A 21,466-nucleotide genomic window follows, 5' to 3' on the forward strand; every position below is an offset into this window, starting at 1 on the left:
CCTAATGCCAGTCTGGTTTTAGCACCTGTTTTATCTTTCTAACGCATTCAAGACTGTCTCTGGCCGGGCAGTGGTGGTGCATGCCTTTAATCACAGCACTCAAGAGGCAGAGGCAGGCAGATCTCTGTGAGTTCGAAGCTAGCCTGGTCTATGAAGCGAGTTCTGGGCAGCCAACAGAGGAGTGTATGTATATGGGCAGCAGAGGTTAAAGTTAAGCCTCTATCTGAAGTTCTCCATATTGACTAGACTGCTGGCAAGCTCCTGGGAGTTTCCCGTCACTCACTAGGGTTATAGACAGTATTGTGAGGCCAGATCTTACATGAGTGGTGGGAAGTAGATAATTCCTGCGGTAAGTACTGTATCCACCAAGCTGCCTCCTCAGCCCAAGTCTGGATTTCTTCCTTCCTTTCTTCTCTTTCCTTTCTTGAGACAGTTTCCCTGTGTAACAGCAGGCCTCCTATGTGCTAGGATTGAAGGTGGGCATGACCACGCATGGCCAGTCTGGATTTCTTTATGTAGGTTCTGGGGATCAGACTCAGTCTTTGTGTTTGAAAACTCACCTTAGTGACTTTTTAATACACTTGTAATCACTCCTTTAGATTTCTAATTTTAACTGATATAATTCAAACGATATAGCAGAGGACTTACCCAAGAAAATGTCGACCAGCATGTTCAGAGTAAATCTTCCAGAAGGACCTACAGTTCTAGCTCCTGGTGATGAACTGTGTTCTCGAACAAATCTTACGATATTTTTCACATCATCAGTCACATCTTTTGTTTTATAATCCTATGAATAAAAAATTACCTTCTGCTATAATTAAGACAAGGACACCCAGTTACCTGACCTTAATATCAATTGTGGTAAAACTTACAATTTATTTTCACACTAAAATGAAGATTAAAAACTAAGACGTTTTAGGGACTGGAGAGATGGCTCAGTGGTTAAGAGCTTTGGCTGCTCTTCCAGAGGATCTGGATTCAACTCCCAGCACCCACATGGCAGCTCACAACTGTGTAGCTCCAGGGTATCTGACACCCTTATACATCATTCATGCAGGCAAACACCATTGCACATGAAATAAAAAATAAATAAATCATTAAAAAAAAACCCAAGAAGTTTCAAATGTTCATTCTTAAATTCTAGAATAATTAGGCCTCTACTGTGGCCATGTTATTGCTGCTTCAGACATATATCTTGTCTTTCAACTACCTACCATCCTTGAGTAGAAAAAACAGGTCCTTCATCCTTCACAATTCTTGGAACAGTGCTCTGTGCCTTATAAGACGACAGACTTTAGGATGAAAAGCACTGTCCATAAGTGCAGTTCACAAATTCTCTAATCTTTCTAATCTCTTGTCAGTCTTTGGTGATATATTTTTTCCTAGAATTATGTAGACCGGGCTATCATTGAACAGATACACCTCCAGAGTGGCGGATTAGCTACATGGGCCACTAAACATGATGATCCCTCTTAGTTCCTCTTCTCATTTCCTCAGGGTTTCCACCCTTTAACATCCTCATGAGTAAAGGACCCTTCTGTCTTCTTCTACCCTAATCCTCCATACTGGCCTGCACCCCAAGTTCCTAGAATAGCCTGCCACAGGGTGGGTACAGCGTGGGTAAGTGACAGCAGCGTTTCTAGGGTGTGGTGGGCGGAAAGGGCAGTGGACGTAGATTCTGTCCGCCCTGCACATTTCTGTGTCACCACTTACTGTGCTGTATCACGTGTCTGCCCCTTCAGTGGGTGTTCCTAGCCCACTGCAAGTGTGCAAAGCCTGGAAACAGTGAGGCATCACAAACATTACAACAGGAAACTGTAAGCCAGGTGTGGTGGCTCAGTGTCTGTTATATCAAGACATGGGAGTTTGAGGCAGAAGGCTTGCTGCAAATTTGAGGTCAGCCTGGGTTACTAGTCTAGCCTGATTTCTGTTGCTGTGATAAAACATTCTAACCAAACCTAACTTAGCGGGAAAAAGATTTATTCCAATTTACAGGTATGCCTATGAGAGAATTTGGGGCAGGAACTTGGAACAGAAATCATGGAAGAACATTGCTTGCTGGCTGGCTCACGCTTAGTTAGCTCTCCTGCCCAGGGAATGGTGCTGCCCACAGTAGGCATCACAGGCTAATCTGATCCTAGCAATCAATCCCTCAGTTGAGACTTCCTTCACAGCTGACTATAGATTGTGCCAAGTTGACAGTTAAAGCAATCTAGGACAACTATAAAGATCTTGTCTTTTAAAGTATAAAATAAAAAGGGTGGAGGCTTGGGAATATAGTTCTTGGGTAGAGCACTTACTGAGTTTTGAGACATGATCTTACTATGTAGCTCAGGTTGGCCTTACACTCTTTCTTGTTCCTGTCTCAGTTTCTAGACTGCTGGGATTGTATCATCACGTCCTTTTCATTGTTTTCACAGTTAAACAAACAAGTAATTTTCAAACATAACACTATTGTCATTACCTGTTTTAAGAATGAGATCTCTAAATATATGTTATAGTTGAATTTAAAATACTCTGCTTGTCCATGTTGGATTATTTTGATGCTTACTTTTTTGTTTTTTGTTACTTTTTGAAACGAGGTTTTACGAAGCCCAGGCTGGCACGGACAGATTATGTAGTAAGGACACCTTGGATTCCTGACATTCCTGATACTGCCTCCTAAGGACTTGTTCTACTATGTCTGGCCCACGTTACTATTTATTTACTTATCTTTTGGAGACTGGGTTTCACAAAGTAGCCTTGGTTGTTCTGGAGTTCACTGTGTAGACCAAGCTGGCTCAAACTCAGAGCGATCTGCTTACCTTGTTCCACCACCACACCTGACCTATTTTTTTTTTAAGCTAAAAAAAAATGTCAGCAATTTTCTTAATTATTAAGGTTTTGTTTTGTTTTTTGTTTCTCTGTTGTAGCCCTTGCTGTCTTAGAACTCACTCTGTAGATCAGGCTATTCATGAACTAAGAGATCTGTTTGCCTCTACATCCTGAGTGGTGGGATTAAAAGTGTTGTGATACCACCGCTCGGCAAGTATTAAGTAATTTTAAATGACATGTTTTACCTTTGTTTTACAGCAGTTGTCACAAGAAACATCTGGGTATTTCTTACAAAAATCAGGGTTAAATCCTTTCTCACCAAAGTAAGCCAAAAGCTGTATTCTTCTGCATTCTGCTATATTTTCACAGTAATGAACCATGCTATATAAATTATTGAAGTGAGTCTCCTTCGTATGAGAGTTTCCATCTTTTTCCACTAAAAGAGATGAAGAACAGAACAAAAAAAATTTTTTTTCCCAGTTTCTTTCAAGACAGGATTTCTCTGTGTAGCCCAGGCTGTCCCAGAACTCATTCTGTAGACCAGGCTAGCCTCAAACTCAGAGATCTGCTTGCCTCTGCCTATGAATGTTGAAATTAAAGGTGTGCGTCACCACTGTCTGGCCCAATGTAAAAGTTTTATAGTGAAAAACCAAAGAATATAAAAGTAATATTTTTTTATTGATTCATATAACTTACTTTTTGTTTGGTTTTGGAGATAAGGTCTTGCTATGGCTAGATGAGCTTTAAATATCCCTGCTAAATTAGTTTTCTGTGTGCTCGGACAGCAGACATGAGCCACTGTGCTCTGCTAGATTTAAATACGAAATAAGAAAAAGACTATTATCAACACAGTGTCAATGACATCCTTCTACACTGCAGCTCACTGGATACTGAAGTTCATGTCTCATGGTTTTAATAGGAATGTTGGATTTCTTCTTCTTCTTGAGGCAAAGTCTCATACTGTACCCCAAGATGGCCTTGAAACTGAAATTCTCCTGTCTCAGCCTCCAAAATACTGAGATTACTGGCATAAGCTATTTCACCCTATACTGTTTAATTTTCCTTTTTTAAAACTGAATTTTCTTTATATCTTTATCATCCCCAATGACAGAGATTTGTTTTACACTTTCTCTCTAGGTAGATATGTGCCGAGCTGCGTATCTAGAGGAAGCAGGCAGTCCCATAGCTGAACTCCTACTGAAACTAGGGCTTCTAAAACTGTGGTCAAGAATCCAGAGGACTCTAGGGAGCTAAGAGACAGAATGTCCTAAATTTAAGGGAAATAGCAATAACTACATCTGTTGAACACCACCCAAACTAGTTATCTGAGGTAGTTCATGATTTAACATCGCATTATATTATACTTCTGGGGAAGTCACGGCTCCGTCAAGTTGGAATTTTTGAAGGTGCTGTGATAAAATGAGCAGCACACAAAAACAAACGTGACAACATGAAGGTACACACCTGTGACCCCAGCTGGGGAGGCAGGAGGGCTGAGTGTGATACACACCTAGGTTACAAAGCAAGACACTATCTCAAACAAGACAGGACTGGCCTTTTATTCTAGCACTTAGGTGGGAGAGGCAGACAGATTTCTGTAAGTTTAAGGTCAGCCTGGTCTACATAGTGAGTTCTAGGTCAGCCAGAGCTACATAGTGAGACTCTGTCTCCAATAGCCACCATGACCCAACAAAAAGCCCCAAGGACTGGGGATGTAGCTCAGGGGTAGAGCTCCTGCAAGGCCCTGGGTTCACCCCTAGCATGTCCTACACCAGCTCACAGAAAACAGAGACCAGGAGTGGTAGTAACTTATTTCATTCCAAGGTTTAAAACGAGACATGGGGCTGGTGAGATGGCTGAGGAGGGCAAAGGTGCTTGTTGTTAAGCCTGATAACCTGGGCTCAATTCCTGCAACCCACACGGTGAGAAGAAAGAACCAACTCATGTAAGTTGTCCTCTACCACCGCACACGCGCGTGTGCATGCACACATGTGTACACATGAAAAAAACCCACTGGTGTATATTTTCCATTAATAGGCAAGCATAGTTACTTACGAATAAAATTACTATTTTCCTTCCAGTTTTGAGCACTATTTTTTCAAACGGTTGCTAGGATACCAGGATTTAAATACTTATTAAATGACTTTTGCTTAACAATACAAATGTTTTAGAGTTCTGAAAGGTCGTATCTTGATGCACTTATTTTAAGTTGAAAATATCATACATGGGACACTGTACTTAATGCACCTAAACGACTGAACATAGCAGACCGTAAACTGCTGATGATTGACCCTTGTGGTTATAAGGCGGACGTCAAGCTAAGGCTGCTAACACCCCACAAGAGAAGACCAGACTGTATTTTGCTAGCTCATAAAAACCTCAGCATTAGGGGCTCGGGTGAAGGTCCAGTGGTTAAGAGCACTTGCTCTCTTGCAGAGGATGTGGGTTTGGTTCTCAGCAACTATATGGCAGGCCATAATTGGCTATAACTCTAGTTCCAGGGATTCTGGTGCCCTCTTCAGATTTTCATAGGTACCAGGCACATAAGTGGTGCACATATACATTCAGGGATTTACACATAAAATAAAATTAGAACTCCCCCAAGTCTCCCCATTCCAAAACTAAAAACTCAAAGCATGGCTCAATTGAAAGCATAAACCTATCATAAGGCTGAACTCAGGCAAGCCACCATCAACAGAAGACTGCTTCTCCAGGTTTTGTTTAAAAACACAAATCGGCAACACGAATGTGAACAGCACACTGCTCTCTAGCTCTGCGTCTCATTTCTTCTAGCGCTGTGGTAAAGACAGAATGAGCTGAGCGGCAACAAAGCACTGAAAACAGCATGCAGAGCTGGCTTGGCGGCTCACTGCTGCAACCACAGCACTGAAGAGGCTGAGGCAGGGGGATCACAAATTCTAGGCCAACCTGGGGTACAAAATGGGACCGTATCTCAAAAGAAAAATCAAGAAAAAAAACCCAACAAACAAACACAGCAAGTGCATACGTGAAGTGCACATGCATCAGGGCCAGTCTGTTCCTGAAGCTATGAACCTATTTGTGGCTCACTTCTTTTCACAGGAGCAACTGTACATCCAAAGCCAGCTCTCATGAATAAGAAAGGTAATAAAGGTGACAGAGTCCCAGTGTAGCCGGGGCCATTTCCCATGCTCAGTATCTGTGCCAGAGTAAATGACAGCAGCCTCAAAAACAAAGGAGTAGGATTACAAAACATAGTTAACTACTTCAACAGGAAAAAAAGGTACACAAATGATAAAATTATAAAATACAGGTTCATTTGACCTACTAAGACAGTTGAAATTTATCCTCTATACAGAATTCTACAAATGCTGAAAGACCTCTGTACAAGACTGTCCAAAACTATAAGGTGATAACAGTACAAAATAATAACTTAAATATCTATTAAGGAGATTGCTTTAGTAAACCCCAAATAACAAGACTATGTAATTGGAACAATTTACAATATACCTACGTGAGTCTATAATTGTATTTACATTTATTTTTAAAATGACATTCATTTATGTGTGTACATGCACACACACATACAAATATGTGCATGTATGTACATGTGCTAGCTCAATATGTGGGAAAGCCAGAGGACAATTTTTTGGGGAACTGAACCCAGGTTACGAAGCTTGGTGGCAAGCATCTAACCATTGAGACATCTTGCAGACCACCATTTATATTTGAAAACACATGCATCTGGGAAAGGGGAATACAAAATACAAGATGTTGCCAGCCTCTAATGGAAAAGGCACAAACTGAAGAGGGCTGCTGCACAGGGGTTGCTTCTATTGCCCCTTCTTTCCTTCTGCTTGCTTCTTCTGAGACAGACCAACCTCGTAATCAACTCCTAGGTCAAACAACAATCCTACCTCAGCTCTCCCAGTGAGACCCAGCCATATGCTTCTATACTTGGCTTTCCCCCAACTAACCCTTAAACTGGGTCATAGTACAAGAACTCAATATTTTCTCTTATTTATTTTATTTTATTATTTTTTTTCTGGAAATGGTTTTGGGTCTAGGAGGGTATAAAAGAGGTCACTACCTGGAGGCTCAGCCTGCCTGGTCTGGAAATGCTCTGCTTTGTGCTTGCCAGTGTCACCCGACTTTACCAAATAAGTATGCAGTACCTTCAAAATGAGCTAAAATAAACGTTACAATATGTATTAAGTCTTTATCTTTCTATGACTATTTAATGAAAACAGGATCCAAACACTGTAACATGGGCAGAGGTGCATGGCTTACTCATTATAAGTCTCTTCAGTCTAGTTACATCGTGGTAGGTGTAGAAAAGCACGCAGTGAGATATTTCCCCATCTCTTCCAGCTCGCCCAGACTCTTGGTAGTAACCCTCCACAGATTTAGGGAGAGATGCATGAATCACAAATCGCACGTCAGGTTTGTCAATTCCCATTCCAAATGCAATTGTTGCACAGATAACCTGGTATGAAAATAAAAGCCTATTAGACTCATTGGTATTACCATGAACAAGGTGAGATTTTCATATTGATAACTTGCAACTCTACTCAGATCCAAGAAGGTAAGGAGATGTTTAGGGTAGCAGAATCTTCCTGTGTGACTTGGTATTACCATCTGAAGGACCCAGAACAAACTGCAATCAGCCCTTTGTGTGCTGACTGTTTGCCCTCTGTTTCTGTAAGGGTTGTGTGGTGGGTGCTGCTAACATAGCCATGACATCCAAGTTAAGGTACATAAGCAATGTGCTGAGCTCCTGGGCGGTCTTCCCGTGAGTTAGGAACAGTGACATTCTTGTCTACTCTGGTGCTTATATCAGCCTTCCACATGGTGCCACGTGATCATACACTAACTTACTTTTCAAATTAAAAGCTTATGAAATTTTAACTGTTTTAATCTAATTTAACTTAGATAAAAGCCTTAAGCTGCTTATACAAAAACAAAACAACAAAACCCATAAAAACAAAACAGAAAGGCCAGGGATTGTCTTCTTTGGCCCATACAGATTATTTAGTGGAAGCTAGGCAATAGTTAATATGGAATGTGACAAAATTGTTTTCAAGAGTATCTATTTCAAGATCTGGAGAGACGGTTCAGTTGTGAAAGATTATAACCTGAGCTTGCAGAGAACCAGAGCTCAGTTTCCAGCACCCATGCTGAGCAGCTCACAATTGCCTAGAAACCCCAAGAGCTCCAACACCCTCTTCTGGCTTTTGTGGTTACCCGCACTCACGCACAAGGGTTTTAAAACAAAATAAGCCGGGCTTTGCAAGCAGCACTACGACCCCTGTAACTCTCTCTAGCTCCAGGGGAATCCAGCACTTCTGGACTGAAGTACCTGCATTCACATGTGCACATTCTGTCCCTCACCCACACCCATATATACAGCTAAAAACAGAAAATAAATCTTAAAAGATATCTATTTTGCTGAAAATCTGCGAGTTATTTGACCAAGGCCAAAATATTGTATTTTCAGGCAAAATTAATTATACAAATAAGGCTGTCTTTTTTTAGCATCCAAAAAATGACTTGCTCTTGCAAGAACAGCATTTCAAAAGTGACAGAAATATCCAGCAGTCATACTAAGGCTCATGACATGATTTTGCCGTTATGACTGAAAGAGGAACTACAAACCACACGCACAGGGTCAGCAAATCAGGATATTACCAGAACGGGATGTATTCAAGGTTACTCATCCATCTAAACTTAAGGCTCTTTGATTAAAAGGAAATGTCCCCGGAAAGAGAAAGTTTACTGCGGCCTCTAATGAAGGAAAGCTGGCAAAAGGCTGTGCGCGTGAGAGGTGCTGGCCCCAGCTCCGCCAGAGTGACCTGCAGCTTCTGTGAGGTGCCCCTCTCAGTGTTAGGTGGGTACACGGCTGTGAAGCACATGGTACAGGTCACCAGGAAGCCAAATGATGCCAACTCTTTCTGAAAGTCCTCTTCCTTTGGTCAGCCTCACTTTCTCCATAAGTCCTCTAGGTATTCACTGCAGCACACATTCACTGTCAGTCTTCCTTTAGGACAAAAACAAGCTCAGAGCCGCCAAGCCTGAAGATGTAAGTTCATACCTGGGTCCCACACTGTGGGAGGAAAGAACAGTCTCCTGAAAGTTGTCTCTGACCTTTACACAACATGTAGCACACACACACCACACACCCCTTATAAAACAAACAGAAAACAAAGCTAGGTAAGAGGTGGAGGCAGGAGAATTGCCCTGAGTTCAAGGCTGGTCTCAATGACATAGTAAGAACCTGTTTCAAAAAACAAAGCAGAAGCTGTATTATCTACAGACAAAGCTACTGATCCACCATGGAGGGTTTGCTGACTTCTGCAAGCATCACCTGACAGCCATCCTGGTTGATCCACTTGTTCTGCACCTCGTCCCTGGCAGAATCACTGAGGCCCGCATGGTAAGCCAGAGCAGCCAGACCATCTCTTTGTAAGGTGTCCGCCATTGTGTCGCACTCCCTCCTGGAGAGGCAGTAAATTATCCCCGAGTCATCTGCCAAAGAAGCCAGAGAGAGTTGAGAGAGCAGGGCTTTTCACTTAAGAACACATCTACACCATGGTCTTAAAACACAGGGCCCCTGTACACAGAGCTTTGCTGTGTCACACAGAAGAGCTCAAGCAAGGGATTCATAAACACAGGAAATAAGACTGAGCTTGTAACCCTGTTCCTGCAAGGCAACCTGGACTAATCCTGGGCTGTCCTGCACCAACTCAACCATGGGGAGCTACCCTGATAGGAATTTTGTAGAAACATGGCAATTATCAAGAGCCTGATAAATACCCTTTGACTCAGTTTCCTTCTAGGAAGCTAACCTAGGAAATAAAATGGTACAAAGACTTAGGCCAAAAGTTTTGGAATGAAAGCTCAATAGGAAACATATGGGGATAATTAAGATAAAGAATTATGAAATAAACACATTATAACTATTAAAAGTTCTTCCTAAGTTTACAAAGTCATGGGGAAATGATCAAGATGTTGAAAATGTATTACATGGAAAATGGTTATGAACATCAGAATCTCATTTTACTTAACATAACTCAAAGGCAAACACACTTGGGAGAAGATACTAAAACAAAGGGCTGTGTTATTCATACACTGATAGACACCAGAGAAAAAGACACTGAAACCAAGAATTATAATGTAGGTGTGTAGGAGGCATATTTAATATATTTTTTGCTAAGGTTTATTGTTATGGAACCAAATGAGATTTCAAAATTATAATATTCCCCACAAATAGCAAGTTGGTGCTATCACAATGCAAGAAGAAATGTTTAATATGTAAATTTATATATTCTATTGTAGTTCAGTATATATATAAAAGACTTAAAATCTAGACTTTTAGACATAAGTAATTACCTGACTGTACTCACATGGGTGATGCTTTCTGATCCATTCTAGGCAATCAAATGCTACCTTTTTGGGCTTCTTTGGTAACACATAGTACTTCAGATTGTGTCTGTTAAAGCTCATGCTGAACCTGAAAGACCCAAACATAACACTTAAGTATCATGAGAAAATATAGCTGCACCCACTGTCATAACTGAATGTTTCTCACCCAAAGTACTTCCCCCAATGCCATGGCATTAGGAGGTGGGGCCTTAGGGAGGTAATCAGGTGGGGAGGGTAGAGTCACCAAGGAGATTAGGTCCTTATAAAAACAGAGGGGCTGGAGAGCTAGATCAACTGTTAAGAGCAGTTACTGTTCTATCAGAGGACTGGAATTTGGATCCCAACACCCACGTTAGAAATCTCAGAAACATCTGAACTCCAGTTCCAATGGATTCAACATTTTCTTCTGGCCTCCACAGACACAAGGATGTGTGCATACACAGAGTAAAATAAATCTTAAAGAAAAAAAAAAAAGAACAAAAAACTCACCCAAACAGAGACCTCACTGGCCCTTCCCTCCCTAGTACTTATGGCTCCAATGGAAATACCACAAAGTACAAAGCAGGGAGAGGGACCCCAGAAGCATAAGAAATAAATTTCTCTTGTCAGAATCACAGTCTATGACACTGTTACAGCAGCTGAAATGAAGGCAGCATCTTCACATATTAAATACTGATTTTTTTTTCTACCATGCAAACCTCAGTAACAAGCTGTCTTATACAGACCATTATCCCCGGCAGGTGACATAATGGAACACTGAAGTGGACATTAGGTTAAGACTTAATGAATTAAAAAGATGGTGATAAAGAAGAAGATACACCTACAGATTAGATGATGGAGATCTGGGCTGCAGATAAGAAGAAAAGACAAACCAAGAGTACAGTCTCAAAGACGATGTGGACTGAACCCAGTGGGGTCAAGGGAGACGGCTCCGTGAGTAAAGGGTTCGCTATGCAATCGTGAGGACTGATCTGGATCCCTAGCACCACACAGAAAGCTCCACACAGTGGCATGCTCCAGCAATCTTGTCACTGGCAGGTGAAGACAGGAGGATCCCAGGGACTCTCCTGGCTAGCCAGGTAATGAGCGATTAGTCTAGTCTAATGGGTAAATTCCAAGTTCATCAAGACACCCTGTCTCATTTATGGTGGAAAGAAAGACACGAGACGCTGACCTCTGGCTAATGCACACATTAGCACATATACTTGCATCCGTATGCATACAACACACACAAAGTTCTTTTTAAAAGTAGAAATGGCAAAATAGATGGTGTCAAAAACAAAACAAAACAGCAGAGATGGTTAAATGATTAAGCAAAATTATACCATAAGTGTAACTTAAATACTTAAAAAGACAGAAGGGGTAGTGCACATGCACATGCTCTAAATAAATACAGAGAGAACATGGACTGCTCTGCTTTTGTTCTGGGCTGCAAGCGCAGGGACTCTGACATGCACGCTCCTCCTCCAGGTGACTGCTCTTGGCTCCCATCTGCTCCTTCACGTTTCCTCAGTTCATTCTCTACATATCTTCTGTACTCCTAGACTCTCTTGTCTGAGGACCACATTCTAAGGGCACGACAGCTTCTCCTGACCTATATTTTCTCCCCTTTACCTCTTTCCCTTCCATGGCAGGTTTCTCAGAAGATCCGGTTCCATCCTGTCACATATCCCATTTTAATGCTCAGCCCTCTCCTTCTTCTACTGCCATCATTATATCAAATATTTGCTGCTATGTTTTATTTCTCATTGCTCAAAACTTTATGCATTTATTAATTATGGGGAGTGTCCATGGAATATGTGCAAAGGTGCGGGTTAGGTCCTCTCCTCCCACCACGTGTGTATGCAGCAGGCAGTGGTATTCAGAGTACTTGTGTAGTGGTGGTCCTGCAGATTTCTGAGGTTCCACGCTGTGGGCAGGCCATCCACTTTACTCACATCTTCCCTCTACACCTGTTGTAGAATATTATTTTAAAGTGTGTTGCTTTTGTTTATGCTGTATTTGTTGAATTCTGTGAAGCTGTGATTCTTTGCCTGTCTAAAACACCTGATAGTCTAAAATAAAGAGCTGAATGGCCAACAGTGAGGCAGGAGAAAGGACAGGCGAGGCTGGCAGGCAGAGAGGATAAGTAGAAGAAATCTAGAGAGGAAGGAACAGGAGAGTAAGGAGGGGAAGATGCTAGGGGCATCTTACAGAAGTAAGAAAAGGGAAAGGTCCAGAGGCAAAGGTAGTCGGGATAAGTTAGGAAAGCTGGCTAGAAATAAGCCAAGCTAAGGCTGGGCATTCATAATCAAGAAAAGGCTTTTGTATGTGTTTATTTGGGAGCTGGGTAATGGACTCCCAAAAGAGCTAAGAGTAAAAGAGTAAACAACCAACATCATAGGTATGAGATTCCTATCTGTATGCTGTGAATGTGTTTTGTTACCATTGGTTATTAAAGAAGCTGCTTTGGGCCTATGACAGGGCAGAATAGAGCAAGGTGGGAATTCCAAGCAGAGCTAGAGGAGAAAAGAAAGCAGAGTCAGGGAGCAGCCATGGAGCCGCCAGGGTCAGACATGTCAAATCTTTTCCAGTAAGCCACTGCCACGTGACAATATACAGATTAAAAGAAATGGGTTAAATCAAGATATGAGAGTTAGCCAATAAGAGGCTAGAGATAATGGGCCAAGCAGTGTTTTAATTAATACAGTTTCTGTGTGGTTATTTCAGGGCTAAGCTAGCCGGGCAGCCAGAAAAAACAAGCGGGCCCTCTTTCCCTACAACAACCATACACCTCTGACTTTTCTTCCTTTGCTTACTCCTTAAATGAGAAGTTCTTCCAGCTGGGCAGTGGTAGGTAGCGCATGCCTTTAGCCCCAGCACACAGGAGGCAGAGGCAGGTGGATCTCTGTGAGTTCAAGGCCAGCTTGGTCCACAAGAGTTAGTTCCAGGACAGGCTCCAAAGCTACAGAGAAACCCTGTCTTGAGAAGAGAGAGAGAGAGAGAGAGAGAGAGAGAGAGAGAGAGAGAGAGAGAGAGAGAGAGAGAGAGAGAGAGAGAGAGAGAGAGCGCTCCAAATATCTGAATGCCTCTTTCCTTTTTCTCAATTGCCCCTCAGCTTAGGTTGTTTTCAGAATTCTGAACCATATTCCAACATGTGTTTAGACCAACACACGCATGCATGTCTAAAAAAGGAGTATGTATGCCTCCCCCAACCCCAACATAGGGCTTCGCTGTGTAAACAGCTCTAGCTGTCCTGGAACTCATGCACTCTGTTGTAAATGGAGACTGCACTTTCGTTTCTCAGCCACCCAGACCCATATAATCACACAAAGCTATACTAATTACAATACTGCTTAGCCCATGGCTCAGGTGTATTTCTTGCAAGCTCTTACATCTCAAATTAACCCACTTCTATTAATCTGTGTATTGCCATGAGGCTGTAGCTTACCTGATAAGGTTCTGCATCTTTCTCCTTTGGCAGCTACACAGCCTTCCCTGACTCCACTTTCTTTCTCCCTGCAATCAATCAGCTTAGTTTTCCTGCCTACCTATATTCTGCCCTGTCATAGGTCAAAACAGTTTCTTTACTAATCAATAGTAATAAAACATATTCAGAGCATACAGAGGGGAATCCCACATCACTCTGTAGACCAGGCTGGCCTTGAACTCAGAGATCCACCTACCTCTGCCTCCTGAGTGCTAGGATTAAAGTGCCACCACTGCCTGGCCATCAAGACTTTCTAACAGACGCTTCTAAATCAGCAAGTTCTCAACCTGTAGGTTGCAACCCCTTGGATAGCGAATGATCCTTTCACAGGGATTATCTAAGACCATCAAGAAACATATTTATATTATGATTCATTACAGTAGCAAAATTATAGTTATGAAGTAGCAATGAAAATAATGTTATGGTTGGGGTCAGCACAACCTGAGGAACTGTATTAAAGACTCACAGCAATAAGAAGGTTGAGAACCACTGCTCTAAGGGAACCCAAAGCCTCAGCTTTAATATTACTTTCCCTGAAACAGACATGGGAATGGCCCTGCACTCCAGTTATCCTGCTGGTTACTCCTTTCTTCCCCATTTCCCCCTTTATAAGCCTTTTTCTATTTTCTAAATAAATACAATGAAATCTCACCTTCCACCCATTCAAGACAAATTATGGCATGGGTACAGGTGAAATTTCTCCTGTCAGAGCATTAGAAATCCTTGGCAGAGCTGCCTGTGTTTATCTGTGTTACATATTTTTGTTAAGGGTAAAGAGTATCACTCGGAACAGAGAATTTTAGCCTTACTGGGGCTTCTGATTTCAGATATAATGTCAACAATGTGGTGGACATGACTCTCACTTCAGAAGGGCTGACCCCGAAACTGCCACAGGATGCAGGACTCTTGAGTCTCTTGAAAACACTAAAAAACACTCAATACCAGGCAAGAGGATATGGAGTTTAGAGCTAGACAGAGCTAACTAGTGAGACCCTGTTCAAAAAACTGCCTAGAAATATGAATGATGAAGAAATTTCACCAAATTATGTGAGCTGATGTGGGCTTCCTACTGATAGGAATGCCAGGGGAACTGTGTACAGGAATGATTTTATGTCTCCCGCCCCCCATTTTAAACTACACTTTATGTTTAGGAGAGTATTTCATTCATTTAAACATTGGGATGTACATGGAGGAGTCAGAACCTGCACAGATGGATGTTGGAAATGTAAAATGTTGCAGCCTCTTTGGAAGACAGCTTGAAAGTTCTTTAAAGAGTGAAGCAGGAGCTGGAGAGATGGCTCAGAGGTTAAGAGCATGTAAGTCTAGCAGAAATCCTGACTTTGGAACCCAGTACCCACAACAGGAAACTCAAAAGTGCCTAATTACTTCCAGGGGATCAAACTCCCCTTTCTCACTTCACAAGCACCTGAATCATTTCCTACACAGACATACAGGCTGGCATGCACAAACACACCATAAATAAATCTTTAAAAGGTGAAGTAGAGCTACCATATGACCTGATAATCTAACTGCTTAGGAGTACACCAAAAGAAATGAAAACACATGCCCGCACAAAAACTCGTATAAGAGCCTTATTCCTAACAACCAACAAAATGGAAACGATCCTAGTATTAGGTGAGTGGCTAAAGCAGGCACTAAAACAACACAATGGAGAATTTTTTTCAGCAACAAATCTTTTTTTTTTTAAAAAAAATTTATTTCGCTCTATGTGCATTGGTGTGAAGATGTCAGATCCCCTGGCACTGGAGTTACACAGCTGTAAGCCACCATGTGCATGCTGGGAACTGAACCCAGGTCCTCCGAAATACCAGCAAGTATTCTTAACAGCTGAGCCATCTCTCCCACCCCTCCAGCAACAAATCTTAAAAATAATCTGTTAGAAAGTAGCCAAGGGGATAGAGATGGCTTATTGGGTAAAACATTTGTTGCCAAATCTGATGACCCAAGTTTGATCCCCAGGACCCACATGTGGAAGAAGAAAGCCAATGCCAGTGAGCTGTCTTCTGACCTCCACATGCTTGCCATGGTGTAGACACATACGCACAAAATTAAAGAGATCATTCATAAAAGATCATATACACATAGAATGAATGTTTGAGACACCCAGGATAGGCAAACCTATGCACAGAAAGTGCATAATCTTAGTGGTTGCCTAGGGCTAGTGTGGTTAAGTGGAGACAAGGAGGAGAAATGGATAATAGGTGAAGTGTTTTAGTGGCAAAAAAATGTTCTTAAATTGTGATGATGGTGTATAAATTAGGATACACCATAAACCACTGGATCACATGTTAAAAATGTGAGTTGGATGATGTAGATGTATCTTATTAAAAACATCTGGAACGTAATCTGAACTTGTTTAATTTGTGACATAATTGGAAAAACAGAACTATTTACTACTTAATTTGGTCAAATAAACCTTTACTAAAAAAAATAAAATAAAATGAGATTTAAACATAAACTTGGAGATCAAAAATCCAATTAAAACCAAAACAAACAAATCATTCTACCACAAAAGGTCTACAGGCCTCTAATGGAGAGCAACATTCATGAGTTTGTTACGATGGAAAAGTAAACAGAACCTCAGAGTTTATTGCTTATAACAAATCCTGCATTGCCTGTTGGAAAATAGGATGCTAGAGATCACCAGCTAGAGACAGCGCCTACCAGAAAATAAATGGAAAAAAGACAATTTGGAACACCTATACAAATGAAAAATTTTCAACCACAAAAATGAAAAATTAATATTTCAAGTACAGCTCAGGGGTCAAATCCTCACCTGGCACTGAGGTCATGGGATCTACACACACACACACACACACACACACACACACACACACACACACACTTACCTAGATGATTCTTGCAAATATGCCCAGTGAAAGAAATGAAAGAGGAAAAACAAGGAGTTGAGGGTAACTCAACTCCATTTTGGAGGATAATGGAAGTATATTCTAGACTTAAGCTGTAGCAACAGGCACACAATTCTATGAAAATGTAAAAGCCACACACAACTGTACCTTATGAATAGCTGAGTTTTATGGCACATGAATTAATTCAACAAGTACTTAAAAAACAAACAACCCAGTCAGGTGGTGGTGGTGCACGCCTTTAATACCAGCACTCGGGGGGCAGAGGCAGGCGGATCTCTGTGAGTTCGAGGCCAGCCTGGTCTACAAGAGTTAGTTCCAGGACAGGCTCTAAAAAGCTACACAGAGAAACTCTGTCTTGAAAAAACAAACAACAACAACAACAACAACAACAACAAAAAACCCTCCAAAAAAATAAATAAAAAAACAAAACCCAAACAAAACAAAAAACCCCAAACTATATTTCACTGTATCTTGACTAAGTCTGTATTAAAACATTACTTTTAAAATGACAAATTTGCCTGAAAATGATAAATACATGTCTGTAACTCCAAGTGCTTGGGAGGCAGAGACAGGAGGATCAGGAGTTCAAGGCTAGCTCAGTTATATAGCAAATTTAAGGCTACCATAGGCTACAAGTCTCAACCAAACAAAAACAAGCCAGATGTGGTACTCAGGAGCCAAAGAGCTCAGGAAGAAGAGGTAAGTGGATCTAAGTTCAAGGTTAGCCAGGTCTATAGCGCATTTCTGGACAGCTACGGCTATATAGCAGGAACCTTCCTAAATATTTTTTTTTTAAAAAAAAAGGTGAAAAGAAAATATTGTCAAGATATTTCAAATACATCAGATACAGGGTAGCTCCTCTTGAAAAAGTTAAAAGAATACCTCACATTCATTAGATAAAACCTAGTAAAGTCTTTAACAGAATATAGAATATGGTCCAGAAAAAACACTAAACAGTAATATTGCTTGTTAGTAAAATAGTTTCCAATTTTTTATATCCCCAAAATTTAGAATACTTAACTGAGATGCCAGTTAACAGATCATTAAAAATAATTTTTGATGACAGATCATGATGTAATTTTGGCATATGCTTCAGAAGAAATTCGAATAATTGAGTGTTATTGCTGTAATAAAATGCTTTTCATTCCCATCTACATGTTTCTGTCAGCAACATTTCCCAGAGCTTATACCCTTAAAAGTAAAAATGTATGAACTGAATCAATTCATCTGTAGATATGTGTACTAAAAAGAAAATTCTTAACTCATTAACAGATATAATCTCAATAAAAAGCTTATGCCTAAAATTATTTTTGAAACATATTTAAACTAGATGTGGTAGTGTATTTCCCAAAGTTTCAGTCACTTGAGAAGCTGACCCTGGCTGCACTGCAAGACTGTTTAGATATACTAAGTGAAGTATGCATTTAAAGAAAGCAACACAGATATGTAACTACTCCATTAAGGATGAGCAATGATTTCACTTATTTGTGTGTGTTGTGAATATGCACGCCTGCACACTTGTGAGAGTAAGTTCTCTCCCTCTAACATGTGGGTTCTGGAGAACAGATTCAGGTCATTGGGCTTGGTAGCAAGTGCTGTTATCCAATGAGCAGTTTTTCCAGCCCCTAACTAGTAATTTTAAGAATTAAATCGGGGGCTGGAGAGATGGCTCAGAGGTTAAGAGCACTGACTGCTCTTCCAAAGGTTCTGAGTTCAATTCCCAGCAACCACACGGTGGCTCACAACCATCTGTAATGAGGTCTGGTGCCCTCTTCTGGCCTGCAGGCGTACAAGCAAAACAGAATATTGTATAAATAATAAATAAGTAAATAAATATTTAAAAAAAATTAAATCGGGAGCCGGGCAGTGGTGGCGCACGCCTTTAGTCCCAGCACTTGGGAGGCAAAGGCAGGCAGATCTCTGTGATCTGAACTAGCACTAAAAGAGCTAGTTCCAGGACAGGCTCCAAAACCACAGAGAAACCCTGTCTCGAAAAACCAAAAAAAAAACAAACAAACAAAAAAAAAAAAGAATTAAATCGGATGAAAATTTTGGTTCAGGAGATGTATATAACATTTTTTAATATATTTATATAACTTACATGCATGTAAATGTGATAGAATAAGCAAAAACAGCTCACACTACAGGAGGTGGTGGTACAAGCCTTTAATCCCAGCATTTGGGAGGCAGAGGCAGGGGAATCTTTGGGAGTTCAAAGCCAGACTGTCTACATAGTGAGATCCAGACAACTATGGTTACCTAGAGACCCTGACTCAAATTAAATACATATTCTCTCTGTATATAAATTCTGTAAAAATTAAAACACTTTTCTTCCTCCTCCTACTTTTTTTCCAATGCTAGGGACTTACCCAGGGCTTAAATGTATTCTTGGCTAATACTGTGCTACTGAAATATTCACATTCTAAGTGATAAATATTAAAAATTAATTTTTTTATTTGTGTATCTGTGTGGATATCTTATGTATCTGTGTGGATATCTTGTGTGTGGGGTGCACTCCAAAGTCAGAAGGCAGCATGAGGTCTGGAGCTGGATAAAGGCAGCTATGAGTAGGTACTGAGAACTGAACTCAGGTTCTCCGGAAAAGCAGCAATCACTTTTAATCACTGAGCCGGCTTTCCAGCTCTAAATTACACTTTACAATGGGCTTTGTGAGTCTCACTTAGTGAACATAAAATGGTGATAGTATTTCTTTGGGCTGCCCTGGAGGGGTGGCTCATTAGTTAAAAGTACTTGTTCTTGTAGAGGACCCAAGTTCCATTCCCAGCACTCACATGTGGCCCATAACCATCTATAACTCCAGTATATGGAGAGCCGATGCCCTCTTCTGACTTCCACAGGTACCAGGCATGCACATGGAACACATACATACACACGGGCAAAATACTCATGTACATTAAATTAATCTAAAAAAATTACAAAAACAAATAAACAAACAAAGCACCTCTTGCTGTTTACAAAAAAAGCACTCGCCCGCATGTGTTTGGTTGTTGTTGGGTACTGGGGACGTCAATCTACAGACCTGGGGCAAGCAAGGAGGCATATTAACCAATGATGGGGAAAAACCCGCACCTGACCTCATCTGAAAAACAGGGTGGAGTGAAAACACAGACACACTACAACCACTGTTTAAGACGACCTTCCTGGGCTGCAGATGCAGCTCAGTTGGTACAGTGCTTGCCTAAGACACGCAAAGCCCGGGTCTGGATCTCCACAACCACATCCGGCATATGATGACAGACACCTGTCATCTCAGAGCCGGGGAGGTAAACGCAGGATCAGAAGTTCACGGTCATCACTGTTATGCAGACTTTGAGGATAGTCTGACATGCATGTGATTCCCATCTCAAAAGACGAAATAAACAAGAAGATGAAAATAAATAACAATCTCTTTGAGCTAGGTGCGATGCTTCACACCTGAACTCCTCATGCCAAGGTAAACAGACAGAAATCTGAGTTAAGGCCAAGAGACCTAGTGAGTTCTACAACATGGGCTACACTGTAAGACACTGTTTCAAGGTGAGTAAGCATAAGATGCCTCTGCAGCCAAAGGGGCTTGCCACTAAGTCTGACAACCTGAGTTCAATCCCAGGGACCCACATGGAGGGAGGGACCCACTTTCTGCAAGCTGTCCTCTGACTTCCACACACAGCACATGCATGCTCAAACATACACACAATAAACGTAAAAAATGTTTTAAATGACTGAAGTAAAAAATTAAAAATACTTTTCAACTCTGTGTATAAAGTAATATGGAACAATGAATCTCATGTTTAATTAGCCTTAAGTCTACCCCTAAAATATCTCTTTTTATGTATATGCAAATATTCCAAACCTAGAAAAACTTCAAATTTAAAACACTTCTGGTCCCAAGCATTGGGGATAATTAACCTGTATGCAAAATGTCCAGAATAGCAAAAATCTGTGAAGCTGGGAAGTCAATGAATGGTTGCCTGGGGCAGAGGAGGAAAGAAATTAGCTGTTAACGAGAACAAAGCTCTTAAGGGAGACAAAATGTACTAAGAGTAGATAGCGGTGACGATTGTGTAACTCCATAAAGAAATGGGAAATGCTACACTGAATCCTGGTCTATAATAGGTGAGTTTATGTTGGTATGAAAGGCAGAAATCAGTACAGCTGCACTGGGTTATAATGCTGACTTCCTGGTTACCCTAGTCTGCAATTACATCTTTAATCATGGCTTCCTCTTTGCATTTTAGAGTACTATTTATAGGGTTCTGCAGCCAGATTGCTAGGATTGTAGTCTTCACTCCTCTATTTGCTAGGTTATGAACTTTGCAAGTTACTTAATTTTAGTGTGATTGTTTATCTTTTTTTTTTGTTTTGTTTTAATCTGGCTGTCCTGGAACTCACTCTGTAGACCAGGCTGGCCTTGAGCTCACTGAGATCTGCCTGCCTCTCTGCTTCGCAATGCTGGGATCAAAGGTGCGCGCCCCCATCGCCCTGGACTGTTAAAGGGCTGGTGAGACAGTTTAGTAGGTTCAGCACTTGCTGAAAAGCCTGATGACGGAGCTCAATCCTCAGAGCCCACCCACATGGTAAAAGAGGACCAATGTAGCATGAATAATAAAACCCAAAGACAGATATTGGGGTTCAAGCTGAATATTAGAAAAGTATAGCAGCCAGTCACTAGGGAGACCTTTTACCTCTACCAAATCTTCAAACCAAAAGGATCCTATCTCCATGAATCCTCAGACTCTAGACTCCACTGAGCTCCTGTCTCTTCCCCTTTATATTCTTTGCTCTGCCCAGTCATAATCCTTCCTGTCTCCACTTCCCTAGTGCTGGGATTACAGGTGTAAGCCACTACCACCTGGATCTGTTTCTGGGTCGATCTTGTGTAGCCCAGGGT

General features: G+C 41.2%; 1 protein-coding gene across 2 annotated transcripts in view; it reads right to left on the reverse strand.

Moving 5' to 3' along the window:
* The window catches only part of Blm (BLM RecQ like helicase), a 77,859-nt gene that overhangs the window by 12,664 nt on the left and 43,729 nt on the right, over window positions 1-21,466 (reverse strand). For both annotated transcript variants that reach the window (XR_012908289.1, XM_075952653.1), the window contains exons 13-17: window positions 10,197-10,303; window positions 9,158-9,318; window positions 7,084-7,279; window positions 3,060-3,250; window positions 649-787 (exon numbers count right to left, since the gene is read on the reverse strand). Coding sequence is in view for 1 of the 2 variants with exons in the window: in XM_075952653.1 (XP_075808768.1) it covers window positions 649-787; window positions 3,060-3,250; window positions 7,084-7,279; window positions 9,158-9,318; window positions 10,197-10,303 (794 nt within the window). In the remaining variant the exon portion in view is untranslated. The remainder of the gene's footprint in view (window positions 1-648; window positions 788-3,059; window positions 3,251-7,083; window positions 7,280-9,157; window positions 9,319-10,196; window positions 10,304-21,466) is intronic.

The sequence above is a fragment of the Microtus pennsylvanicus genome, chromosome 18 (assembly GCF_037038515.1).
Source record: "Microtus pennsylvanicus isolate mMicPen1 chromosome 18, mMicPen1.hap1, whole genome shotgun sequence".
In the NCBI taxonomy this organism is placed as follows: domain Eukaryota; kingdom Metazoa; phylum Chordata; class Mammalia; order Rodentia; family Cricetidae; genus Microtus; species Microtus pennsylvanicus.